Source organism: Acinonyx jubatus, chromosome C1 (assembly GCF_027475565.1).
Source record: "Acinonyx jubatus isolate Ajub_Pintada_27869175 chromosome C1, VMU_Ajub_asm_v1.0, whole genome shotgun sequence".
Taxonomy (NCBI): Eukaryota; Metazoa; Chordata; class Mammalia; order Carnivora; family Felidae; genus Acinonyx; species Acinonyx jubatus.
The window spans coordinates 166,571,995-166,594,917 of record NC_069381.1 but is presented as its reverse complement, the minus strand read 5'-3'; the positions used below and the strand labels follow the sequence as shown (position 1 = coordinate 166,594,917).

Sequence of the window (22,923 nt, the reverse complement as noted above, 5' to 3'; positions counted from 1 at the left end):
TAGCAAATTTTATTGTATTTTAGGCCTGAAGACTGTGAAATATCATTTTTACCATTTATCAGCTCTCAGGATTTACAAGAAAGGTAGGTAAAGAGCTCAAAGTAATGTAAACATCTATATCTTTCTTTAAATCATGACATAGTTTGATATGCATACTTTATTAGACTTGTGATCTTTGGTTGTTTTTCTAAAATACTAGCAAAGAATAGAGTAGTGAGATTCTAGTAGGCCATGTCGTTTGGCTTTTGTCTTCAGAAACAACTATTCACTCCGTCCATCCATGCAATGATTCATTCATTTATCCAGCGGTTGTTTATTGAATGCCTACTGTATGCCAGACACTTTGGATACATCAATAAACAACAACAACAAAAAAAAGTAAAACCCCTAGTTTCTGCCCTCATGAGAATTTCAGTCTAGTATGCAACACAAACTTTACTCAAAGCTACACAAAGGAAATGTTCTGGTTTTTGAAAGAAATGAAAAATCATTGTTATTGATAATACCACCTTTAAATGAACCAACATCATGTAATGCAGTAATGGAATTATTTATATGTTTTTACTTACTGTGTCTAATCTAAGATAATATCTGACATACTAGGTTCTTGAAATTTCCCAATTTAATAGATGTCATTTTTTGTGTGATGTAGTTTTCTTTGTTTTGTTTTCTTACTTTTAGGAAGGTGGAAGGATCTCCCAAATCTGGTGAGTCTAAATGTACCTCTTTGAGAACTAAATCAGGCTCTATAGACATGTTGCTCTGGTGAAGGAAAGTAACCAATCACTTCCGTTACCTTTAGTGAGTAATGATCAGTGGCAAACGATCCAGGGTCAGATCCTGAATGTCAGCATTATGGCAATTCCTTGCCTGTGTTCAGTGGCACCTCGAGGCTTGGCACCTAATACCAGGTTAGTAAGCATTTTTATTGAATAACTGACAGTTTTCTATAAACTAGTTTTTTTTTTCTTTTAGAATACTTTGCTAACTTTTGGCTGGCTAGCATATTATCAATGGGTAGTCTCTCTTGGATTGTATAACACTAGAGATTCTAAGGGACTTATTGGAGCAAGCTGACACCAACTGTTAAACTGGAAATATTAGACAACCACTGATTTCTTAATATTACTGAGGCTAGAATATTTCTGGGGTTTTATTAACATGATTTTATTGTGTCACTTTATGCCTACTTTGCTGATGTTCATGTGCTGGTCATTGAAAACATTATATTCCTGGTATTTCTTATGAACATCTCTACTTTCAAATTTTAGAACAGACATAAATATCCTCAGCATGAAAAGCAGGTATGTGGGTATATTTGGTACCTTTATAGTCAAAGGAAGCTGAATTTCAGTTCTTTATATTTAGTGTGGATATTGTGAATCTATTGCCCACACTTTCTTGAGACATTTTATATATGATTTTATCTACGAAAATATAAATATTTCATCTCTTGTACATTCTTTTCAAGCAGCTGTCCATTACTGCTCTGAAAATGTTTCTCTCCCACTCCCAAAGAAAGCGTAGGAGAAAGGATCATGAGTGTTATATAATATAGTCAAATCTAGATTTTCTCTGGAAGTGGAATAAAAGAATGAATATGTGCTTTGGCAATTTATAACGTAATTTTAATGATTAGTTTCATCTTCCCTGCAAAATATTTAACCAGAATGATGAACAGCTAGCAAAGGGGACTGATTTAAAATTTTTTTCTTGGCAGTTGATACAAAGGTAACAGGGAAACATCCAAAGTTAGAGGAGAAGAAAAACTGTATAGTTTGATACTAATAATCTAGATGCCAGTGTCCTCATTATCTCCAGTGCTGAAACTTGAAAGGAGTATTTTGAAGCTCATGTGATATAGTGATTGAGCTTAATTGTTCCCTCCTTATACCCTCAGAAATCCTAGACTACTGTGTGCCTCCCTAATGTGGTTTCCCTCACTAAAAGTGAAAAACAGCTAGCTGACATTGGAATAATGTTCTACGGGACTTGGGACGATACTTATCTAACCCTCCTTCATCTCTGACTGTCATGTTTGCTCAAGGACTTTCATGAGAGGTAGTCTGCTCTTCTGGGGGTCAATTCATGCTTCCTTCAATGCTGCTCCATGCATTTTTCAGCTTGCCTGAATTCCACCACTGATTCTCTCCAGGTTTAGTCAGTATTGATGAATTTTTTAGAGGGTGACTAGTTAGAGATTTCCTTTGTGGATTGTAATTAAACACACCATTTTTTACAAAGGCCTTTAAACCAGGTCTTGGCTGACCAGAGGTATTCAGAGATTAATCTTCTGAATGATTCAGGATCATTGCACAGGAGATTCAACTTTCAATTTTATTTTTTTTCCACAGCAAAGTATAATTTAATTCAAAAGGCATCAGTGCAAATTGCTGATAGAAATCAGTATTAAGTGTTCAGAGAATAAATGCATAATATGTTAAAAAACCATTTAGAACAGTGACAAGTATATAGGGTGTGTTTCAATTACTAGTAAGTATTGAAAGTAGACATGAAGTGCTTTCATGTTTCTGAGTAAAAATTCAGCAATTTTTAAAAAATAAACACACAAAACATTACTCTGAATGTGTTTTGATACTATTTATTTGCAGGTGGGAAGAGGTGGGATGTTGAGTAAAATGAACATTGGACCCTGGCAATTAAGGGATCTGGTACCAGTGATCATTTTGATTTCAGATCTGTGTGCCTCTGAACAGTTGACTTAAACTTGGGGTCCTCTCTTCCTTCTATATAAACTGAGTGAATGACTGGATAATCTCCAGGGTCCCTTACAAGTTCTACCCTGAGCTTCCATAAGACTTAAAGAGCTCTTTTTTATGTTGTTGTTATTCTTGGAATAACTTTATATTTGCCTTGAAATCAAGCTAGAAGTCATTTGCACATATTTCTGCAAACTGCCTTCTAAAGCTATGTGCAATTGTGAGTGGCTTTTTTGGCACTAAATCACATCTCTAAATTTGCAGTGTCTTATATTAAACTGAACAGTTATGCAAGATTAAAATGCTCAGTCATTTAACTGAACATGTGTGGTAGCATGCGTCCCTCTCATCCATCCAAGGGCCACTTTATTTTCCTATGTCACTTAGATCTGCCTATAAATAAATATTTAAATCACACTAGGTTTTTAGAAAGAACAATCGTCATACCATTTGTATTTATTCACTATTTTACATCTTCTAAAAACATACATGATTTCACGTTTAGAATCCTTAAGTAAATACATTGCATTTTAAATGATGTCTTGATACATGAATAGGATGCCTGATGGTTCATTTTTTTAAAAAGCCCTTAATATAAGAGCTTGCTCAGAAGGGAGTCAATTGTTTAATCGAATTAATTTGAAGGTCTGTGCTGTTTAAAAATAATACAGCGAGATAAGATTTAAGAAATTAAGGTAAATTTAATGTGATGATGATTAATCTACCTTACCTAAAACTTCTAGTAAACATGATGTTTGTTGGAAGGAATGATACACGGTAATTTTGGTTGCAATCACTTAATAAACTTCTCAGTTTCCCGTATAAAAATTTAATTTCAGATTAAATAATGGAAGCATGGCTCTTATAATTGCACGAAATACTTCTCGGCCAGAATTTATAAAACACCTGAAAAGATATGCCAGTGTTAAGAATCAGGTATGGTACATTATTTTTGCTACTTATATGCAAAGCTATTAATCATGGAGAGATATGCTGCAAGAGTTGACATAAAATCCGGCTTCCTAAGAAGGCGTTTTTTCTAAATAGATTAATCTTTTTTCTTTCCAAATTTGTGTTTCCTCCAAATTTTGAAAAGTATCTACCATATTAATATAGATTTGCCCTTTTTGAGCTAGGAATTGGCAGTTACGTATATTGTGTGTGTGTGCACGCGCACGCACACATGCATGCGTGTGTGTGCACACATGTGCAAAGAGAAAATAGAAAATGTAGTGTTATATTGAAATGTGAAGTAAATTAAAGCTAAAATTATATACTCAGCTGTTCTTCAGAATGAAAAGTAGTGAAATCTGATATTTTAATCTTGATGTTATGGCCGGAGACTTTCTCTAAAGTTATGACCTTTAGATTTTCCTGCCTTTTATTTACAGATCTGCCTACCTTCGCTCATTGAAATAGATAGGCAGACCTATTTTTAAAACACACCATGTTTAGCTAGTCATTATTCTATTCAGAACTATGATGTGTGGTTGTAGAGGGAGAGAAGATTTACTTCTACTTACGGGATTTGTTTTAAAGAGAAGGAATAACTATTATAAGCCACATTCTTTTGGCAGAGATTTTGACCCAGTTTTTAGGTAACTGGTCCCGAAATATGTGATCTCTGAATTTACGAGTCTTGAAGTTTATCGGTTTGCTTGTAAAACCCTACAGTCTCACTCCCTAAAGGCATAAAAGTGTACCTGGATGTAGCTGGAGAGAGTAAACAGGAAGACGAGGAGAGGACACTGAGTCAACCACTAGCAGCTGAATCTTGCTTGCAGAAGTGGCCGTGGTGACTCACATTTTGCCCCTTTATAATTTTAAACTTTCATACGCAGTTCCCCTCAAGTTTCGGTTCTCTACTACACACTATGTTATTAGATGAGTGTTTACTGAGCAACCAACTGAATGAAATGTTTAGGAAGTTGTATCCTAAAAATTATAGTCCCAATGTAGACAAAGGCAGACGTAAGGTAGGTTGTGAGCTGAAGTAGTAACTTCACGTGTGTGTGTGTTTAGGAAAGGCAGTGATTGTCAAAGGAATGTATGCCTTTTGGGATGTGACTCATATTGTTTGAAATATTATTTTTCTTAATCTAAAGGCCGTACGTTCATTATTTTTCCTAAGTCAGAAAGTAGAAATACTCAAAATTGGATATTCCAAGAGATCATCAGTGTCATTACCTTGGTATAAACTTCTTAATCTTTTTCTATTAAATAAATGTGGGTGCTTAAATGAGTATTAACCTGAAGGTTACTTACCCTGAGAAGCTCTGTATTTATTTTAGGGAGGCACCTACTGCACAAATTATTTATGAAAATAAATTCTTTTGGAATTGCCTAAGGGGCAAACTTCTAAGGTAGTTTCCATAGACATCCTTTTTTCAACATGAAAATAGGTTTCTTCAGATTTTTAAAGTAATAAATACTAGAAAAATAAAGGCAATGACAGAGTGAATAGAATTCTATAGGGAAAGAATTTTTTTTAAAGTGAGATCATGTTATGCAAGATATATTATAACCTGCTTTTCCCACTTACTGGCCATGTCTTGTTTTTGATGGAAAAACTGTGTGTGTGTGTGTGTGAGTGAGGGAGGGAGCATGGTCATTAGACTTAACTCTGATTGATTTAGCTCTTTACTAAAATGAAGTCCATGCTATTGCTCTGTGATTTTTTGACAAATTCTAAAAATGTTCGATGTAATGGTATATATACGTAAGTAGATGGATTCCCAAGGTCACTGCTTTTAAGCAATGTGAGATGTTTAAAAAATACACATATGTACACATGTGTGTCTATATTTGTAGTGTCTTTCCTTCATGGTGACATTTTCAAAAATGTAAGTTTATATAAATCATGGAACATTATAAAGACCACGTACAGATAAGATTATATATAATTCACTAATTCGTAGTAGTTATGCTATCCAGAAAGGACAACATGGCACTGCAGCCTCAGGAGAGCCACAGTCTAGGTCTCTGAACCATCTTTTCCAGGTTAACTGAATCTACATATATATTAACAGTTCTAGAGCATAATGAAAACCACTGTCTGTGGGGTGACTAGTTTTGCCTTCCCCATCTCTGCGAAAATAGAAAAATACCACCCTTCTTTTCAACTCTGTCCTCTCACTGGCCTCCATTTCTTCTGTCCTCCATTCCTCCATTCACTTTGACCATTGTTTCTGGTAGGGAGTTTAAGACCCTTAAATGTTAGTCCTTCCTTGAGGACTTGTGTGCTGCCTTGTCGTTCTCTTGTGATACCTTGTCCTGAGTGTGTCCTCCCCCTTGTTTGAACCACCGTCTGAGCTTTGCACACTTTGGAGGTTCTGTTTTCTCTGCTGATCGTAGGACCACTGTGCTTTCCTGTGTGCTCAAGTTGTGAAACCCATGCATCTGGAGTCCGGCACGTTCACAGCTGACCTTATTGTCTTTCCCCTAAAGGTGCTCCTTCTATGATTCCCTGCACAGGGCGATGGTGTGAAACTCTACCCATCCTGGAGTTACTCTGGGTTCCTCTCCCTCTCTCAATCCGTACAACCAGCCCACCAATTAGTTCTGTTCGTTCTCCTCTCTGATGTTTCTGAAATTTCTTTCACCTTAATTTGAACCTTAATCCCTTCTTACAGCAACCTCCTTCTGATCTTCCTTTTTCTCTGGTCTTGTGTTCCACACTTAATTCTACAGGGACTTTTCTAAAACATTTACCTGTTTCTCTCCTGCTGAATTCTTCAATGCCTTGCTCATTCTTGTCAAGATGACATCTCATTTCCTCAGCATAGAATTCATGGCCCTTGTATTCTGGCCGTTATGTTGCCTCACCTCTGGCCATCCTCACCGGATTTCCTATGTTTGGGCCATTGTACTCATGTTAGGGCTGCCATGACAGATACGATAGATTTGGGTGCCTTAACAGAAATCTATTTTTTATAATTCTGAGGATAAGAAGTCCAAGATGGTGTTGACAGGTCTGATTTCTCCCAAGGCCTCTCTCCTTGGCTTAGAGATGTCTGCTTTCTGGCTATGTCTTCATGTGGTCTTTCCTGTATGCATGCACATCCCTTAGTGTCTGTATGTCCCAATTTCTTCTTTTAAGGACACCAGTCATAGTGGATTAGGGTCTACCCTAAAAATCTCCTTGTAATCATGCCTTTAAAGACCTTATCTCTAACTGTGGTTACATTCTAAGGTACAAGAGGTTATGATATCAACTTATGACTTTGAGAGAGAGACCCAATTCAGCCCATGATACCATCTATGTCTCTCAAAAAAAAAAAAAAAATCAAACACAGGCATTTATATCTTCTGTAAAAGTAAGTGACAGAACACCACTATTACAATATCACAGTATGCTCAATGTTTTGTAGTTGTGTGATGATTGCCGTATCTCCATACTTAGCAAATGTTTCCTTTCCAAATCTTCCTCCCTTCTCCTCCTTCAGGCTAACTCTTCTGTGTTAAGACTCCTTCACATGGGAAGCTCACCCAACATCCTGGGCCTGTTTGCCTCTTGTTTCTGTCCTTTAACTCTATGCTTACACCATCATGGCACTTGTATGTATCACAATTTTAACTGTTCACTTCTCTTCCTCACATCTTAAACATACCCTCACATGAGGTATTAAGCTCATGGCTCTCTAAAGTTCCATCTACCAATGTGGCTTCGTAGGAAATGAATTTGCTGGGATGCATGGAGCTTCATTTTGCGAAGTATGCACATGAAAACTGAGGATTTAAGATAATAGACTTACGGGTGGTGGCCATCACTTCTTGAAATCTCTTGGCTTACAGTTGTCTGCTGCAGTCTCTTTTGTCACATGGCATTCTTCTCTTTAAAGGACATCAGTCATATTGTATTAGGGCTCAACCAGATGACCTCATCTTAGCTCCATCACATCTGCAAAGACCCTCTTTCCAAATAAGGTGACATTTACAGGCACCAAGAGTTAGGACTTCTATGTATCTTTATTGGGAATACAATTTAACCCATAGCAGCCAGTTATCAATGACTCATTTAAAACACATTCTTTTTTACAAATTAACATGGAATGAGGTCCCCATGGCTTCATATCTGAGATGAAGGGAAGTCTAATGCAGGGACTGCCAAGCAGTTTCACAGAGAGCTACTTGGGACACTCTAATTCTATACCTCAATTAGAACAGCCGATGCCACATGTAAACCCAGTATAAACCATTACGTAATCCACTGCATTATACAGTATGAACTGTAAAATCTGCTGGACTTAGGTTTCTACATATGTAAAATAAGGGTGTGGGGGAGAATGTTAGTTTTCTGTCAACTTTTAAAATTCTGTACCTCACTGAGGTTCATATGTGGAAGGGGGAAAAACACAATAGGAGTAAACCCCATGTCATTTACCTAAAAAGTGAAATAAATGAATTATTGTACATTGCTACTAAAAAGGTATTTGGCTATATTATTTATGGTAATAAATATTTTTCCACTAAACTTTCCTTAAACAAGAAAAATGGAAATTTGAAGATACTTTGCACCATGTGGAGTGCTCAGAAAGAAAACAACTGTCTTGCAACATGTGTGCATCTTTAAAGTGGGAAATGAGGCAGGAAGAACACCTGCAAAACTCACATCAGATCGACTTTCTCTTTTCTCCTTCATAAGCTTAGACCAAGGTTCTTCCTAATTAAATTCTAAGCGTGAAACTTAAGAGACAAGTTGACAAGTTAGTGGATTATATAAATCTTCTGTGTCGACAGGTATTAAAAACTCAGTCTTTAATTGGAAATTGTATGGTACTGTATACAAATGCATACACATCTACTATTGGTCATAAAACAGGTTTGCCAGTAGCTAGATCTACCAAAGAAATTGGGGATCCCTGGCATAGACTTTCAATGCTATAACAATGTCGTCATGCATGTTGATATTTACATGCAAGAGAGAACACGGTGAACTTTCTTTTCATTAGCAGTGTAGGGATAAAGCAAGTACCATGATGATTTACATTTGTTTTATTTAGTTCAATTTTCCATTTGTTGAGACTTACACTGTTGAAGAGGTTAAAGTTCGTCCGAGGACTAATAGCGCACCCAATCTAGAGGAGGATGCTGGGAGGCATGCAGCTGCTTCAGAAAACAATTTCCCTTGGAATGTAGATGGTGATTTAGTGGAAGTCGCATCAGAGGTCCATGTTAAGTAAGTGTAATTATTTCCCCGCCTTAAGTGTCCACCAGTAGACACAAAACTGAGTGCAATGGAAGTCTCCTTGTCGTGACTTTTTTTTTTTAGATTAGTAAGTTAGGGAAGCATAAAAAGAGCGATGTACAATTTTAATAAATAACTTTACACTTATTCAGTTGTTATATACACCCAAAGCATTTTCATATAGACTCAACCACAACTTATGAGTCTCTATTGGCATTGTAAAATTATCATTCTCCCTAAACTATACAGATAATGCAGGATTACAGTTTACATTTGATATTTCCAGTCTTTCCAAAGCATTCAACTTACTTCATGCAGACACAATTGTACATACTGTATAAGTAACAGGAACAACTGGCACAAACAAGTTTAAGACTATGCAAACTCATTGTTGGTAAGCATTATGCCTCAATGGGTAAAAAGTACGCAGGAGCACACCACTAGCTGTGAGCTTTCTATGGGCACAATGCCTGGATTTTATAGTAATCACTGGTGCTGAGTTATCAGGCCCCCCAGTTTTACAAGATTGCAGCTCTTCCAATGTTTAACTATCGGTAGATTTGTATTGGGTATCATGTACCATACTCTGTGTGAACAATGATAGGTTGATGAAATAATCACACCTATCTTTTTTACAGATTACACCCAAGACTTATCAATCTTTATGGAGGAAGCATGGAAGAAATGAATGATTCTGAAGTTAACTGTAATTGTTTATAAAAGGAATGTACAAAATAGAATTTTAATGGGAGGGAATATGGTCATTCTTTAAACATATCCTAATAGGAAACAAAATTCTGATTTTTTAAAGAAATTTACTATTTTGTTACTAAAAATTAGCTTCTAGAGCTTAAAAAAATTAGGCAATATAACCATTTATGGGTTTTGGAAAGCATTGGAATGGAAACTATTTCATATACTTAAAACATCTAAATTCTTTTACTTTGGAGTTACTGATTTTACAGGATGATTGTTTTAACTTTTCAGGATTTGAGTCCATCAGTCCTGACATGAAATTTCCTGTAGCCTGGTACACGTGGACTAGAGTTTATGTAAGGATGCCCTGATGAGGTACTAATCTAGATTTCAAATCTTTCCAACATCTACATTATTTGCCAAAAAAGGAAAGAAATTGTTATGGTACCAATTTTGTGACTATTCCCTGAAAGTTGAAAACTGTTGATTTTCTTTAAAGTGTTTTAAAATTTGTAAGACAGATGAAGTTTATAGCAAATTTTAAATTACACAAAATATCACACGGTCTAGGAGATACATTCTTTGTGCTTCTGAAAGTCCTGTTATCCAACAATTGTAACACATTGGTTTCAATGTACTCAGTAATACCGAAAATGCTATCATTTCAGAAAAGAGCCAATTTCAATTGCCTCAGGGATCATCCTCCACCACTGATCCCAGAGGTTCTCCTGAAAGACTTTGTTTTTTAGTAATGAAAAAACAGATCTTTTGCTTATATAAAGGGTACTTTTTAAAGCTTAATTTCTACCGGTAGACAGTGAGTTCAGGAGGTTTCCTGCTCTCAGCATTCGAGGAGTGAAACCCAGTCACTTTGACAACCTTGTTCTGGGGCCAGCAATTATATACTGAGGGATTGTGAAGAGGTAACTTCTAGAAATTCCAGCTGACAGAGACAGCTGGTGGCAGGGCTTCCGCTAAGGAGATATTTTCCCTAATAGCTAAATTAGAGGGAAGTCTTACTTACTACCTGATCACTTCCAATAACAGATTTTCAAAATTGCCTACAGCTTCCTTATACAGAGGTTATAAAGACAGAATAAATAAATTCAGATGAAATTATAATCTTCAGCTATCAGAATCTAGGTCATATGCATGAATAACTATTACAAAAAATGATTGTATCTGCAAATGAAAAGGCAGTATTTCACTCGTCACTAAAACCTCTATGATGGAAATTTTGATGGCACATTTTATTCACTGAAAACAAGCAAAATCGGTAAAGTTAGATTTCTAAATTTTGTTTCTCTAGTTCCATGCAGAAGAGAATGCTCTTATAGACCTGATAAAAACACATTTAATACATAGTTTTGAAGAGAAAGAGTAACATCTAAACAAGGAGGTGCATTTGCTTAATTTGATAGTCAATATTTTACTCAGTATCTAATTTATATGAAATACTGGCCTCTAATCAGGCTCTTTGTAGAGTTTTGGTTTTAAGAGTCATTAGTGAGGTACAGTTTCCATATTTTACATATATCAGTGTATTAATATTTGAAATATCAGCTAAAGTGCAACATTCACAATGTTTCAGAATATAAATTAGAATTTTTAAGTATTGTTTTCATAAGCAAAAAATTTCACTGAAAATGGATTTTAGGAATTTACTCCTGGGTACCCTTAATAAAAATGTGTTCTAAGATGACTAGCGGATTAATACCTCTATAAACATATTCTTTTAAAACATTATGTATATATACAGAAAGAAAAAAAACCCATAGCTGTATAAACAATTATTCTGAAGTCATCTTATTAAGCTCAAACCAGTGTATAAGTTCATGCTGAAGTTTGCTCATCAGGATCATAGTCCTCCTACATAGTCTGAATAAATCAGAGCCCATCATGAAGGTATTAAAAATAAAGGTGTTTAAAGATAAAATCCACTTTTAAAACATTAGTGGTCTTCTTGTATCCATTCAAAAATTTAGGAACAGCTCTTGGAAGTATGTTCTCTGAAGATATTTAGCAGGATTTTTCAAACAAGTCTCAAAGATCTATTAGAAATGAATCATTATCTATCCATGGAATTTATTTTACTGAAGCAAGCACATATGGTAAATAATTTCTTTTAAAGGAATGCTATTTCAAGTCCAAGACTTCTCCAAATGAGTTGTTTACTTCTTCAATATGATTGAATTCAGATGCAATATCTTCGAGGGATTACTTACCTTGAATAAATTGAATGCTTTAGTGTTTTTCTATCCATTTAAGAGCTGAAAGATTCTCTTTGGATATATTAAATATTCCCTTTGCAGTTATTTTCCTCTCGAAGACGAATCATTGCGTAGATTTTTCATTTGCATGGAGACCCAATAAGTCACAAGGTCATGAGTAAAAGAAGTACATAGAAGTCAGTGTTGTAAACAACATCTTAAGTTTCTTTGGTTAACCTGAGTCCCTTGTCCTCTCAATTTGAAAGATGTCTTCAATCATCATCATTGCTTTTGCTGTTAACGTAACTCCAACTGTCTCTTCTGTTTTCTTCTTGTAGGATAGATTTGTACTGTCTTTTAAAGAAACCAACCTGAAAATGGCATTGCATAATCATTAGTGTATTACTACAAACATATTACACTCCTATCAGATACCTGAAAACTCACTGTCCCGTGTAGACAGTAAAATCTAGATGGGAAATACTGGGTTTAAAGAGCATTATTTTTGTTACTCCAGGACTGCTCAGTGACCCACATTCTCCAAAATGGACATTAAAAATAATATGCAGTGTTTTCCAAATGCTTTTTTTAATTGTTTTAATTTTTATTTTTGAGAGAGAGGGAGACACAGAACCCAAGGCATGCTCTGAGCTGTCAGCACATAGCCTGATAGGGGGCTCAAACTCGTGAACCGTGAAATCATGACTTGAGCCGAAGTCGGATGCTTAAGCGACTGAGCCACCCAGGCACCCCGTCCAAATGCTTTTTTTCTAGAACATCTTTCAAAACTAGTGTTATGGTCGGAATACTGGCTGAAGTCAGGAGAAATGGGAGATCAGTACTATATACTCATTTGGGAATTTAAAAAGTTAACATTAAAAGTACTGCAATACGTAAATCTAATAACTTGGGAGTCACAAAAGTCGCTTTGTGAAAGTCAAGAATGTTGTATTTGGTTTGACATTGGTAATTATTAATGACTTACCTTCCACATAACATACGAAATCAATAAAAGTAAAATAAGGCCAAGTAGCAAGCTACTTGAAATAATTGCTATCGTGAAATGACGTTTGGGTCTTTGATGATGTAGTCCTTCAAGGAAAACCTACATAAATTAATGAAAAGAAAGAGCCACCAGTTTAAAAGTTGCTTCTGTTCCTTGTGAAGCCCCACCCTCACCCCCAACCCATCATTCCCATAGTAGTTTGAACAACCCGTCCCCTTCTCTTGCCGGTTCTAATAACCCTAGGAAACACTGGTAACTGTTGAGCTGGATGGCCTCGCACCATGGTTCTTCATCTGGTTAATGCTACCAAGTTTGCCTCCTGAACGAGCCATCTGCGTCCTTTCCTGGCACCAGTTGCGGAAAATGCCAAATCTCAGTAAACTATTTCAAGCCCTCCATGATCTAGTCAATCTATTTTCCTGACTAAACACCCCAGCAGGTTTTCCCTATAATTGTAATGTTTCAGGTAAAGTGGTAATCTTACATGTGCAACATTTTCATCCTTGTTTAGTTCAATAACTTTTGGATTAGGCTCTGGAAAAGCCGTTGCTCTTATCTCAAATGTGAGCGCTGAAGTCTCATCCTGTTAAATAAAAGAAAGATCACTGTAGCCTGACTTATAGTTTTGTTTCATGAAGATGTACTAGTAATTTATCATGATCCTTACCTACGATCTCAGAATTTTACAACTTATCTTCCCCAGTGTATTTCACCATTTGTGGTTAATTGTAATGCAATGCTTTCTTTGCTTCCAAAGGCACAGCCGTGGTATTAATTTTCCTGGCATCATTTTGTTCAAATCCTTTTATTAAACATGACTACTTTGCAGACAACTTGATTTAGGTATTTGTAATAGTTAGCAGTGTATTTTTTTCCTAGTCAGTCTTTTTCCCAAAGGTGACTTTCTTCACCTGATAAATGGTTCCTCAAACTTATTTTATCTAGGCTTTTCTTTTTTTCTAAAACAGTGTTATCATCTTGCTGTTGTAAAATACCTATAGTTTAATGCCATAATGGAAAAATATGATACAAGTAGTTATAGCATGCCAGTATAAAATTGGTAGGTGAACTCTGAGCTTTACTATCTAACAGATGGACTTTATAACCAAGAATCCATGGAGCTCAGGAATCTGGGGATGGGCTCCACAGACTCTGATGACCTTTTACAATTACATGTAAAATTGAGGGTTTTTTCTCATATATGTAGTCATTGAGGTAGATGAGAATATGTTGTTTAGGAATTTTACTAAAGAAGCCTATGACCGACCCTCAAAAGTTAAATAACATTTGTGCGGTAGTTTTAATGTTTTGGAAAGAACACGGAGAATTTTAGGGGTAAAAATAGAGTATTAAAGCAGTGGTTTCCAACAGGAATGCTTCTATCCCCTAGAGGACAGTCAGCAGTTTCTAGACTGTCAGGACTTGGGAAGTGGTGTACCAGCATCTAGTTCGTAGAGGCCAGCAATGGGCTAAACATCCTACAATGCACAGCACAGCACCTAACACGAAGGAATTATCTGGTCCAAAATGCTAGTAGTGCCCACTGTTTAGTAACCTGGACCTCAAGAGCAGGAGAGGGCAAACTGCCAAAGTTTAAATAACTTGAATGGTCTCCTAACAATTTTTAGCACAACTGGAATGACAACAGACTTCTTAATTCCCTGTCTGGTGCATCTATTCCACCCCACCCCCCCATCCTCTTTACCACTGTGTGGCAATTTCAAATACTCCTCTTGAAACAAAACAAAACCACCGATTTTCTTTGGCTTACTATATGCCATGCACTAAATGCTTTACAAAAAAAGTATCTCATTTAGTCTGTAACACCCCTGCAAGAGATTATCAGATGAGGAAATGGAAGAACAGAACTCCAGATAAAACTAATTTTATGTCAGTAATCATAAATATGCATACTCATTTCCAGGAAGAAATCCAAGATGTTTATTTGTTGTTGTACATTTCTGTTTTATTGTTGATGAATGTTGATGTTTTAGTTGGGTTTTATGAAAGTTTTGCTTCTTAAATTTTATGCATAATTTCAAGTAGTTTAGAAAAAACCTTAACGTTAGATAAAATGTTAAGGTAGTCCATTTATGTGACTTAATCAAGGTTCATAAATAGTTGGACATGCTTTCTAAAATAAACCTCTTACTTATTCCATAGTCTATTCTACAATCTTATCTGTTTAATTACAAAAACTGTATCATTTAGACAATCTATTCAGCTAAAGCGATAAATGGAAACACTTTTAGAGTTCCACTCCCAATTTTACTATTCATACCTTTTTAATTACTTCAATGCCTCCTCACATACCATCCTACCTAAATAAGATGACTGAATCTGTAGATTCTCTATAAACTTAGCCACAAAGTTGTCATTGTATTTTAGACTTACCATTTCTGAAAGAGATGGGCGGCCTTCCAACTGCATGTGAACACTGGCTTCTTTTCCACTTTCCATATTCCCAAAATTACATAAAAGACTTAAACAGTATGGATCAGCTTTTATGCAGAACTTGAAAAAAATACCAAAAAGCTACATTAAAACTTTTTTAAAGACGGCTAAAATATTTTACCTGGAATTAAACATCTCCCATTAGTGGAGTTTGTTTTATAAATTATAACAAGAAGTATTTGAACTTGAAGCATGTGGTCTCATTCTTGTGAACTTAACCTTCGGAGACAGAGTTACAACAAAGACTCCTAATCAGAGCCTTGCTAAGTCACATGTTCCATATTCCTTGTTAAACTTGGATTATTTGAATGTGAGATGGCTTCCTGGGGGGTTTGTTTTTTTCATAAATTCACTAATATGAAAGGAGTGATAACCTTATGCCACAAAGTCTGCTCAGCTGAGTACTATATCTTGGCCTTCTACAGGGTCTGAAACAATGTCTGGCTGGCATGAAGTAGGCATTGGTTTAGATAAATAATGAAATTGTATAGTATATTTAACCCTGGGTCTATCTCTCCCATCATGTCTATTCCTCCCATGCAAGTGTATTAACTTCTTTCCTACACTCAGCTGACAGTTCAAACCCAGTGGTTCTTGGTTTTAAGGTTCCACTTCTGTGTGTTGGAAAGCAAAACCTACAACCTAAAAAAATGAAACTTACCAATAGCTTCTTATCAGTCTTTGACAAGAATCTGAAAATGTCTTTCAGGGTCTCCAGTGGACCTTTATCCTGCTCTAATGCACACTTTCTTTGATAACTTTTAAAATGGCAATCTCCAGCAGTAGTCTATAAAGACAGAAAAATGTTACTCCATATTGGAAAGAACGGCAGAAGCTACACGGTCTTGAAAGGTCCAATTGGTTACCTTTTCTAAAATATATAAAGTATCTCTGAATTGTGAAAATATCTTTTGGACAGATTTGGGAAAGATTAAGTCTCTATGGCACAAACAAAAACCCAGAGACATTTTAACAAGGTGGGATACAGATGCTAAAGTGATACAGGGCCTAACCTTACAGAAATTAAAGGCAATGTAAAAAATGGACATTTGGACATTACCATGAAATTAAAATTTCTTTTGCTTTAGACACAAAACAGTAACATATCAGCATATCCTACTGTCTAAATCTGGAATTCAAGTAAATTTTAAAATTAGATCTCGAATCTACATAGCAGATTTATTTGCTGGCTGGTTGTCTGGAAGATGGTAAGCTAAAATAATTCTGATGTAATCATCAACATAAGAATATTAATTCTTTTTTTAAAAAAAAGGCTGAAATACTGATTTTCCAACAGAAGCCTCAAGATTTATAGAGAATTTCACCAACAATTACTTCCACAGGGCCATTTCACAAAGAAAATGCACTGAAGATGCTAGAGCAGAGTTCTGTTCTATACTGTATACGTCAAATGCAGAAGTTCCTACAGCCTGACAGTTCTATGTAATGTATAACACTCAAAGTATATTCAGTAATTGCATGGCGAATTCACAGCTTACAGTGGGACTCAAACACGTTAACAGACATATCCATTTTAGCAATATTACTTAGGTTAAAGGAAGGAACCCATTTTTACCTGGACATCCAAAAGGTTGAACAGCTTATCAGTTTGGGGGGCAAAAGAATTTGGTACCATTATTTCCACACTAACATTTGGAGCCATGCTATGGCCAGTGTTGATAACCTGATAAGAAGGAAAAGTTTCTGTTTTAGCAACTTAAGAATATTTTTCATAAACATAGGTACAGATATCAATGATTTTTCAGGGGGAGGCATGGGTTTCATGCAACACTTATAGTGCTGGTGGTTTGCAGTTGGCAGTTGCATAGCAAAAGGAGACAGAATATCCATATCCAGAACTTTAAAAATGTTTGCTAATAATTTATTCATTATTCCTAGCCCTCTCCTTGATATTGATTAGGCTGAAACGTCCAGGCTGATAATTATTGCAGAAATAGTCTAAAGAAAAAGACAACAGCATACATTTGTATGGGACATTATGTGTCTAAAAAAACCATGATCGATTGATCCTCACAAGCGCCCCATGAGGTGAGCTGACGTTTTATTATTCTCCAGCTCAGGAAAAGTCTCAGAGATGTGAATGATGTGCCTAAGATGGTTAAAAAGTGACAAGAATTAGGACCAAAACTCAGGTATTCTAACTCTCAGTCTTATTTTCACAAAATCACTTTGTTGAGAGGATAATCATCATCACAGTAAGCAAATAAGAATATATTTTAGTTCAGGGTAATGATGCTGATACACTCAGAAAATCAGAAGGGGGTAGGTTATTGGGTTTTAATAGTAATGCACATCTAGCCTTTTAAGAATAACGCGTAGGGGGGCACCCGGGTGGCTCAGTGGGTTGAGCATCCAACTTCAGCTCAGGTCATGATCTCACGGTTCGTGAGTTCAAGTCCCACATTGGCTCTGGGCTCTGTGCAGACAGCTGAGAGCCTGCTTCAGATTCTATGTCTCCTCTCTCTCTCTGCCCATCCCCTGCTTGCACTCTCTCTCTCTCAAATATAAATAAACATTAAAATTTAAAAAAAAAAAGAATGCATAGGTATGGGGCACCTGAATGGCTCAGTCGGTTAAGCATGTGACTCTTGGTTTCAGCTCAGGTCATGAGTTCAAGCCCCATGTCTCTTTCTGCCCCTCCCCTACTTGCTCTGTCTCTCTTTCTCTCTCTCTCAAAATGAATGAATAAAGATTAATGCATAGGTAGATGATATTTCTTTATTGATAAATCTTGGGATTGCAGCTCCCTGAAGAAGGAAATTGGGCCAAAATAATTGCCATCTGGGCGTGTAACTACGGAACCAATACAATATCTGATGTTCCACAGAATCTGAATGAAACAGCATCACTCATAGATCTGCAGTAATCTTTAGAATGCACATGACCTAGACGAACAAATGTGTACCTGGCCTATTAAAACTGCTAGGCCCTGGAGGCACAGGGCACTTGCAAAAGGCAGTTTCAAGCAGTGGGTAACCAGCACTGCCCAGACCCTCAGACGACATCTTCCTCATGCCTGCAAATGATCAGTCTAACCTAAAATATTCTTCATCTTTGTCTAGTAATGTTGAGACCTTTAAGAACATTTTCAAACTTGCACAGCCTCACCAAACCTAGAGATTCAAAGTACCTCCAGTCCCAGTCACTCCACTGTAATGTAACTGGAAAAAAACCTATGAATTATAAATTAATAAATAGACCTTCTAGAGTTTAGTGCAGTTTCTGTTTTAGTTTAACAGAGCACAAACTCCCACTGGGCTCTGACAGGAGCATTTCTTGGGACTTCAAAGTAGAAAGCTATATTTTTCAACACTGATGTACATTAGTATAACATAAAGTTGGGTATACGTAGACTCAGTAGGATTCCAAGGTCATTCTCTAAATCTGAGGCAGGGCCCAGGAATTTGCATTTTGAAAAAGTACCTCAAGTGATTCTGATATCCATTTTTAAAAGCACTGCCTTACCAAAAAAAAAAAAAAAATGACCTTATGAAATATTAATGTACTTAAATCTAGACTCACTGACATTCTATAGATTGTTCTATGGCTCTAAGAATGTTTGGGCAGTGCTTTTGGTTCAAAAAATGTTTTTGTGGCCATTATCTCCAATTATCACCATCCATGATGCATCAAAACTTTGACAGTAAACATTAAAAAAAGTTTAGCTTTATATTAATATGTTTGGATAATGATACTCTTTTTAAAAAGATTATTTAATAAATGACACATCACTTATAACAGGCCATCTACCTATGGCCTAAAAGGCTGACCAAGCAGATGTTAAATGGAGATGCAGGAGGTAAAAGCTTCCTTTACTGGGTAATGTCAGCGCTTATATAAAAGCTCGAATCAAGAAGAGAGTTCACGGATTCACACCTCAACCTATCCTGATTTCTGTGTGCATCTCGAGTGGATGCAGTTCCTCCCATAACTTTGTGTGTTTCAGCAGTTACCTCCATTCCTGTGTTTGCTCCTTCCCACTGTATTGTAAGGAATTGTGGGCTTCAGTAATAGGATAGAGATAAGGGTTGGGAGGGTGGCAGGGGGAAGCAAGAACCCAGGAGGAAAGTCCATGAGTAACCGTGCTGCTGTCAGACATGGGGGTCCTGGGCTGAGGGACATCACAGCATATGATGTCCTCTGGAGCCATACAGCAGGAACAAGCTCTCAGTCTGTTACAAATATCCCAACAATCAACTTCTCTTACATGAAAAGTGAAGTTCATTTTCTCTGACATGCATGTTTCAGGCTCATTTTCTTCCTTTGGTCCATACACAAATGAAGTTGGGTTTACAAACCTGAAAGAAACAAATTCAAATTTGATTTGTCTTACTTGATGGGGTATTATCAACAGTCTTTCTCTTTGGTCTGGATTATTGCATCTCACTTAAATATGGCATTTAAGACTATATTCCCAACTATAGATGCCTCCTAAGCACCACTGAATATTTTTGGTTTCTTGGTAAGATAAGAATTTAGTGAAATGTAATGAAAGCAGAAAGCCATGTGCTCTTTCTCACTAATATCCTGTTTGTCTTCCCAGCATTGACCATTCCTTCTCTCTTAGTTCTCAAATGATTCACATCAATTTGACAATTAGGAGACAAATTCTTAGCTTTTCCCTACAATTCTATTATCTTCCTATAAATCAACCTATTTTACCTATTTTTGAGTTCTTTTTTTTTAAGTTTCATTATTTGGGAGGTGGGGAGAGAGAGTGAGTGAGTGAGTGAATGAATGAAACCCAAGCAGGTTCCTCACTATCAGTGCAAAGCCTGACATGGGGCTCAATCTCACAATTGTGGGATCATGACCTGAGCAGAAATCAAGAGTCAGATGCTAAACTGACTGAGCCACTCAGGCACCCTGGAGTTGTTTCTATAATCCAATTCCTGCTTGCTATTTGTAATGAAACCCAAGGTAGGAGAACAGTTCAAACGTCAGTAAGTATGGTCACCTTTTTGGTTAACAATACAAGGTTGTCATTCTTTTGCCTGTGATTAGACATATACATCAGTAGTGGACTTTAAGAAGTATTTTTCTTGGGAATCCCAACTGTAGCAGTTGCCCTCATTTGTCAGCTAATGTGAAGTAATACACATTAAAGACTGGTTACACAGAAATACTGAAGTTCTATAGATTTAGGCAGTTTTATACTCAAAGAACATTTCTTGCCCAAAATCATACGTAGAGGACACTCCTCATAAGAGGATCAAGAAAAGGAGGTGAGAGATGAGGCTTCAAAACCAGGAATATGCCATCAGCTCTTCTCTGCTCCCCACTGACTCACTAGATTCTCTCCTGAATGGCTTCCTCTTTCTTCTGCTTGTTTTCTCTCGCAAACTTGATACTCTATATTTTCAGTTGCAGACACCATTTTTATTAAAAAAATGTTTTTAATGTTTATTTTTCAGAGAGAGCATGAGCAAGGGAGGGGCAGAGAGGGAGACACAGAATCTGAAGCAAACTTCAGGCTCTGAGCTGTCAGCACAGAGCCCGATGTGGGGCTCAAACTCACAAGTCATGTTCATGACCTCAACCGAACTTGGACACTTAACCGACTGAGCTACCCAGTGCCCCATCATTTTTTCTTTATATAATTACGTGTCATCTCTATGGGTGATTAAAAATGATTGGCGATGGTTTTATTTACAGCAACAGGAAAAGCTCATCAGTCCGTGTGTTTGGTATCTCCTATCTTCTATTCTTTTAAAAATAATGGTTTTAAAGACTAATAGCCTGAGTCATTTCCAATAAAATCACAAAAGGTTTTCTCAATACCCCTTAAATCTTTCTCCATACATTTCCTTCTTGATCTGAGGAGGGTCCACACAATCAATCACTAACATTGCGGGGAACCAGTGAACGCTGGCTCCGAGGCCACAAGTGAGAAATTCCATAATTTATGGGTATGGAGAGTGGACAGGGAACACCTTGCAGCTGGCTCTCTCATAACTCAATCGTTTTGGCACAGAAGTAGATGTGGGCTCTGGAGAGTGGTGATTTGACTAAGCTTATGCTTCTCTGAACTTCACGCTTGCCATAGCCACTGAGCTTGATTCATTCCAATTGAATGCTGCCCCACACTGGGGCCCCTGGCCTGCACAGCATAAAACTGAAAGGTTGGGCATGACCTGCTAGAGGCTTATGGGACTTTTCCAATAAGAAATCTCCAATTGGGTGCTAGTTTGAAGAAGTCTCAGTAATGATTATAGAGTGCATGAAAATAACGAACAGATAAGCAAGGGAATGCAACACTTAAGGTCTGGGCTAAGGGAGAGAAACAGCATAGGATCTTTCCTTCAAAAAAACTTAAATATATTTTAGACCAATAATGTAAGAAGAAACAGAATTTAAAATCTGCTTTCCGGGTTCCTGGGTGGCTCAGTCAGTTAAGCATCTGACTCTTGATTTCAGCTCAGGTCATGATCTCGTGGTTCATAAGACAGAGCCCTGTGTCTGGCTCTGGACTGACGGCGTTAAGCCTGCTCATTCTCTCTTTCTCAAAAATAAACCAACATCTGAAAAATGAAAAAATAAAATCAGCTCTCAGCTTTATAGGAGGTCTTAGTATTTACTTACCCATGAACAGATAGCATGACTTCATACTTGAGAGGTATTGCTAAAGTCACTTTGTTACGCTTCAGATTGTCCATTTCTCCTTCATTTGCACTACAGAAGCAAACAGAAGACAGCCTGTTAGAATCCATCAAGCATAAAAATCATCTTCAGAGAGAACTAATCACATACCATGTATACCTAATATACTTGGAGGCTTTGGGGAGTGGAGAAAAAAGCAGATGCAGTAGTAAGAAATGTTTATGACAGGGTTGGCAAAAATTTACTCCCATTATTTACAGTGTTATTTGCTCCACAGACAGATTTTTTTTTCCCTTAGATCACACAAGCGAAATTTTCTCCGGCAGACAGTGGAACACAGCTCCAATGATTCTCCCTAACTCCCCCGCCCTACCGACACCCTGAAGTCAGGGGTCCGTTTCCTTTAGCACAATTCTTTTTTTCACAATGAAACGTACCAGGTGGCATGCACTGTGATGTTGAGATCCTCTTCTGCTCTGCTGAGTGAGCTCCCATCCAGGAGAAAGCTAATATCTATCTGTAAAACGCAGAGAGGGACATGCCCATTTTTTTTAAACGTAGAAGTAATATTTTTTATAATCTGAATTTTAATTTCCCTTAATGTTTATGGTCTGTGGAATGCAGATTTGAGACTAAGTTCTGGAAGCACAGATTAGCCCTCTCTTAGGCGGTGAGCTATGGGGACGCTGTTGGGTTTGTGGCAATTTTCAAGCACCCGCGTTTCCACAAGTGACACTCAGAGACAAAGCCGCCTCTAAATGTAAAGACAGGCAGGTCCAGACTGACAAAATTAGAGACGCTTTAACAACTTGAGTGAGGACTCTTGCCAGTAACACCTTTTTGTATAGCAGAGGTAACATGCCTGGCAGATAGGACCACCTGGGGTGGAGAGGGGTGGGGGAGTGTTGGAGAAGGGAGACAGGGTAGCAGAATCCTGATCCACACATTCACATGCCCATCTTGACACACACATGTGCCCCCGCGTTTTTTTTAATTTTTTTTTTCAGTGAACATTGCCAAGAATATAAA

General features: G+C 37.0%; 2 protein-coding genes across 3 annotated transcripts in view; one reads left to right on the top strand and one right to left on the bottom strand.

Moving 5' to 3' along the window:
- CERKL (ceramide kinase like) overlaps positions 1-11,469 on the top strand; it is a 105,216-nt gene extending 93,747 nt beyond the window's left edge. Inside the window, exons 8-13 of one of the 2 annotated variants that reach the window (XM_027055365.2) lie at positions 24-83; positions 682-707; positions 803-911; positions 3,560-3,656; positions 8,723-8,898; positions 9,546-11,469. In XM_027055365.2, coding sequence (XP_026911166.1) covers positions 24-83; positions 682-707; positions 803-911; positions 3,560-3,656; positions 8,723-8,898; positions 9,546-9,627 — 550 coding nt within the window. In that variant the 3' untranslated portion in view covers positions 9,628-11,469. Of the gene's footprint in view, positions 1-23; positions 84-681; positions 708-802; positions 912-3,559; positions 3,657-8,722 lie in introns of both variants that reach the window. The other variant, XM_053215399.1, reaches the window with a different exon arrangement.
- A 29-nt stretch (positions 11,470-11,498) lies between these two features.
- Positions 11,499-22,923, bottom strand: part of ITGA4 (integrin subunit alpha 4) — an 89,612-nt gene continuing 78,187 nt past the window's right edge. Inside the window, exons 20-28 of the mRNA XM_027055363.2 lie at positions 22,332-22,411; positions 21,877-21,966; positions 19,502-19,592; positions 16,850-16,957; positions 15,935-16,060; positions 15,214-15,333; positions 13,304-13,402; positions 12,799-12,918; positions 11,499-12,184 (exon numbers count right to left, since the gene is read on the bottom strand). Coding sequence (XP_026911164.1) covers positions 12,086-12,184; positions 12,799-12,918; positions 13,304-13,402; positions 15,214-15,333; positions 15,935-16,060; positions 16,850-16,957; positions 19,502-19,592; positions 21,877-21,966; positions 22,332-22,411 — 933 coding nt within the window. The 3' untranslated portion in view covers positions 11,499-12,085. The remainder of the gene's footprint in view (positions 12,185-12,798; positions 12,919-13,303; positions 13,403-15,213; positions 15,334-15,934; positions 16,061-16,849; positions 16,958-19,501; positions 19,593-21,876; positions 21,967-22,331; positions 22,412-22,923) is intronic.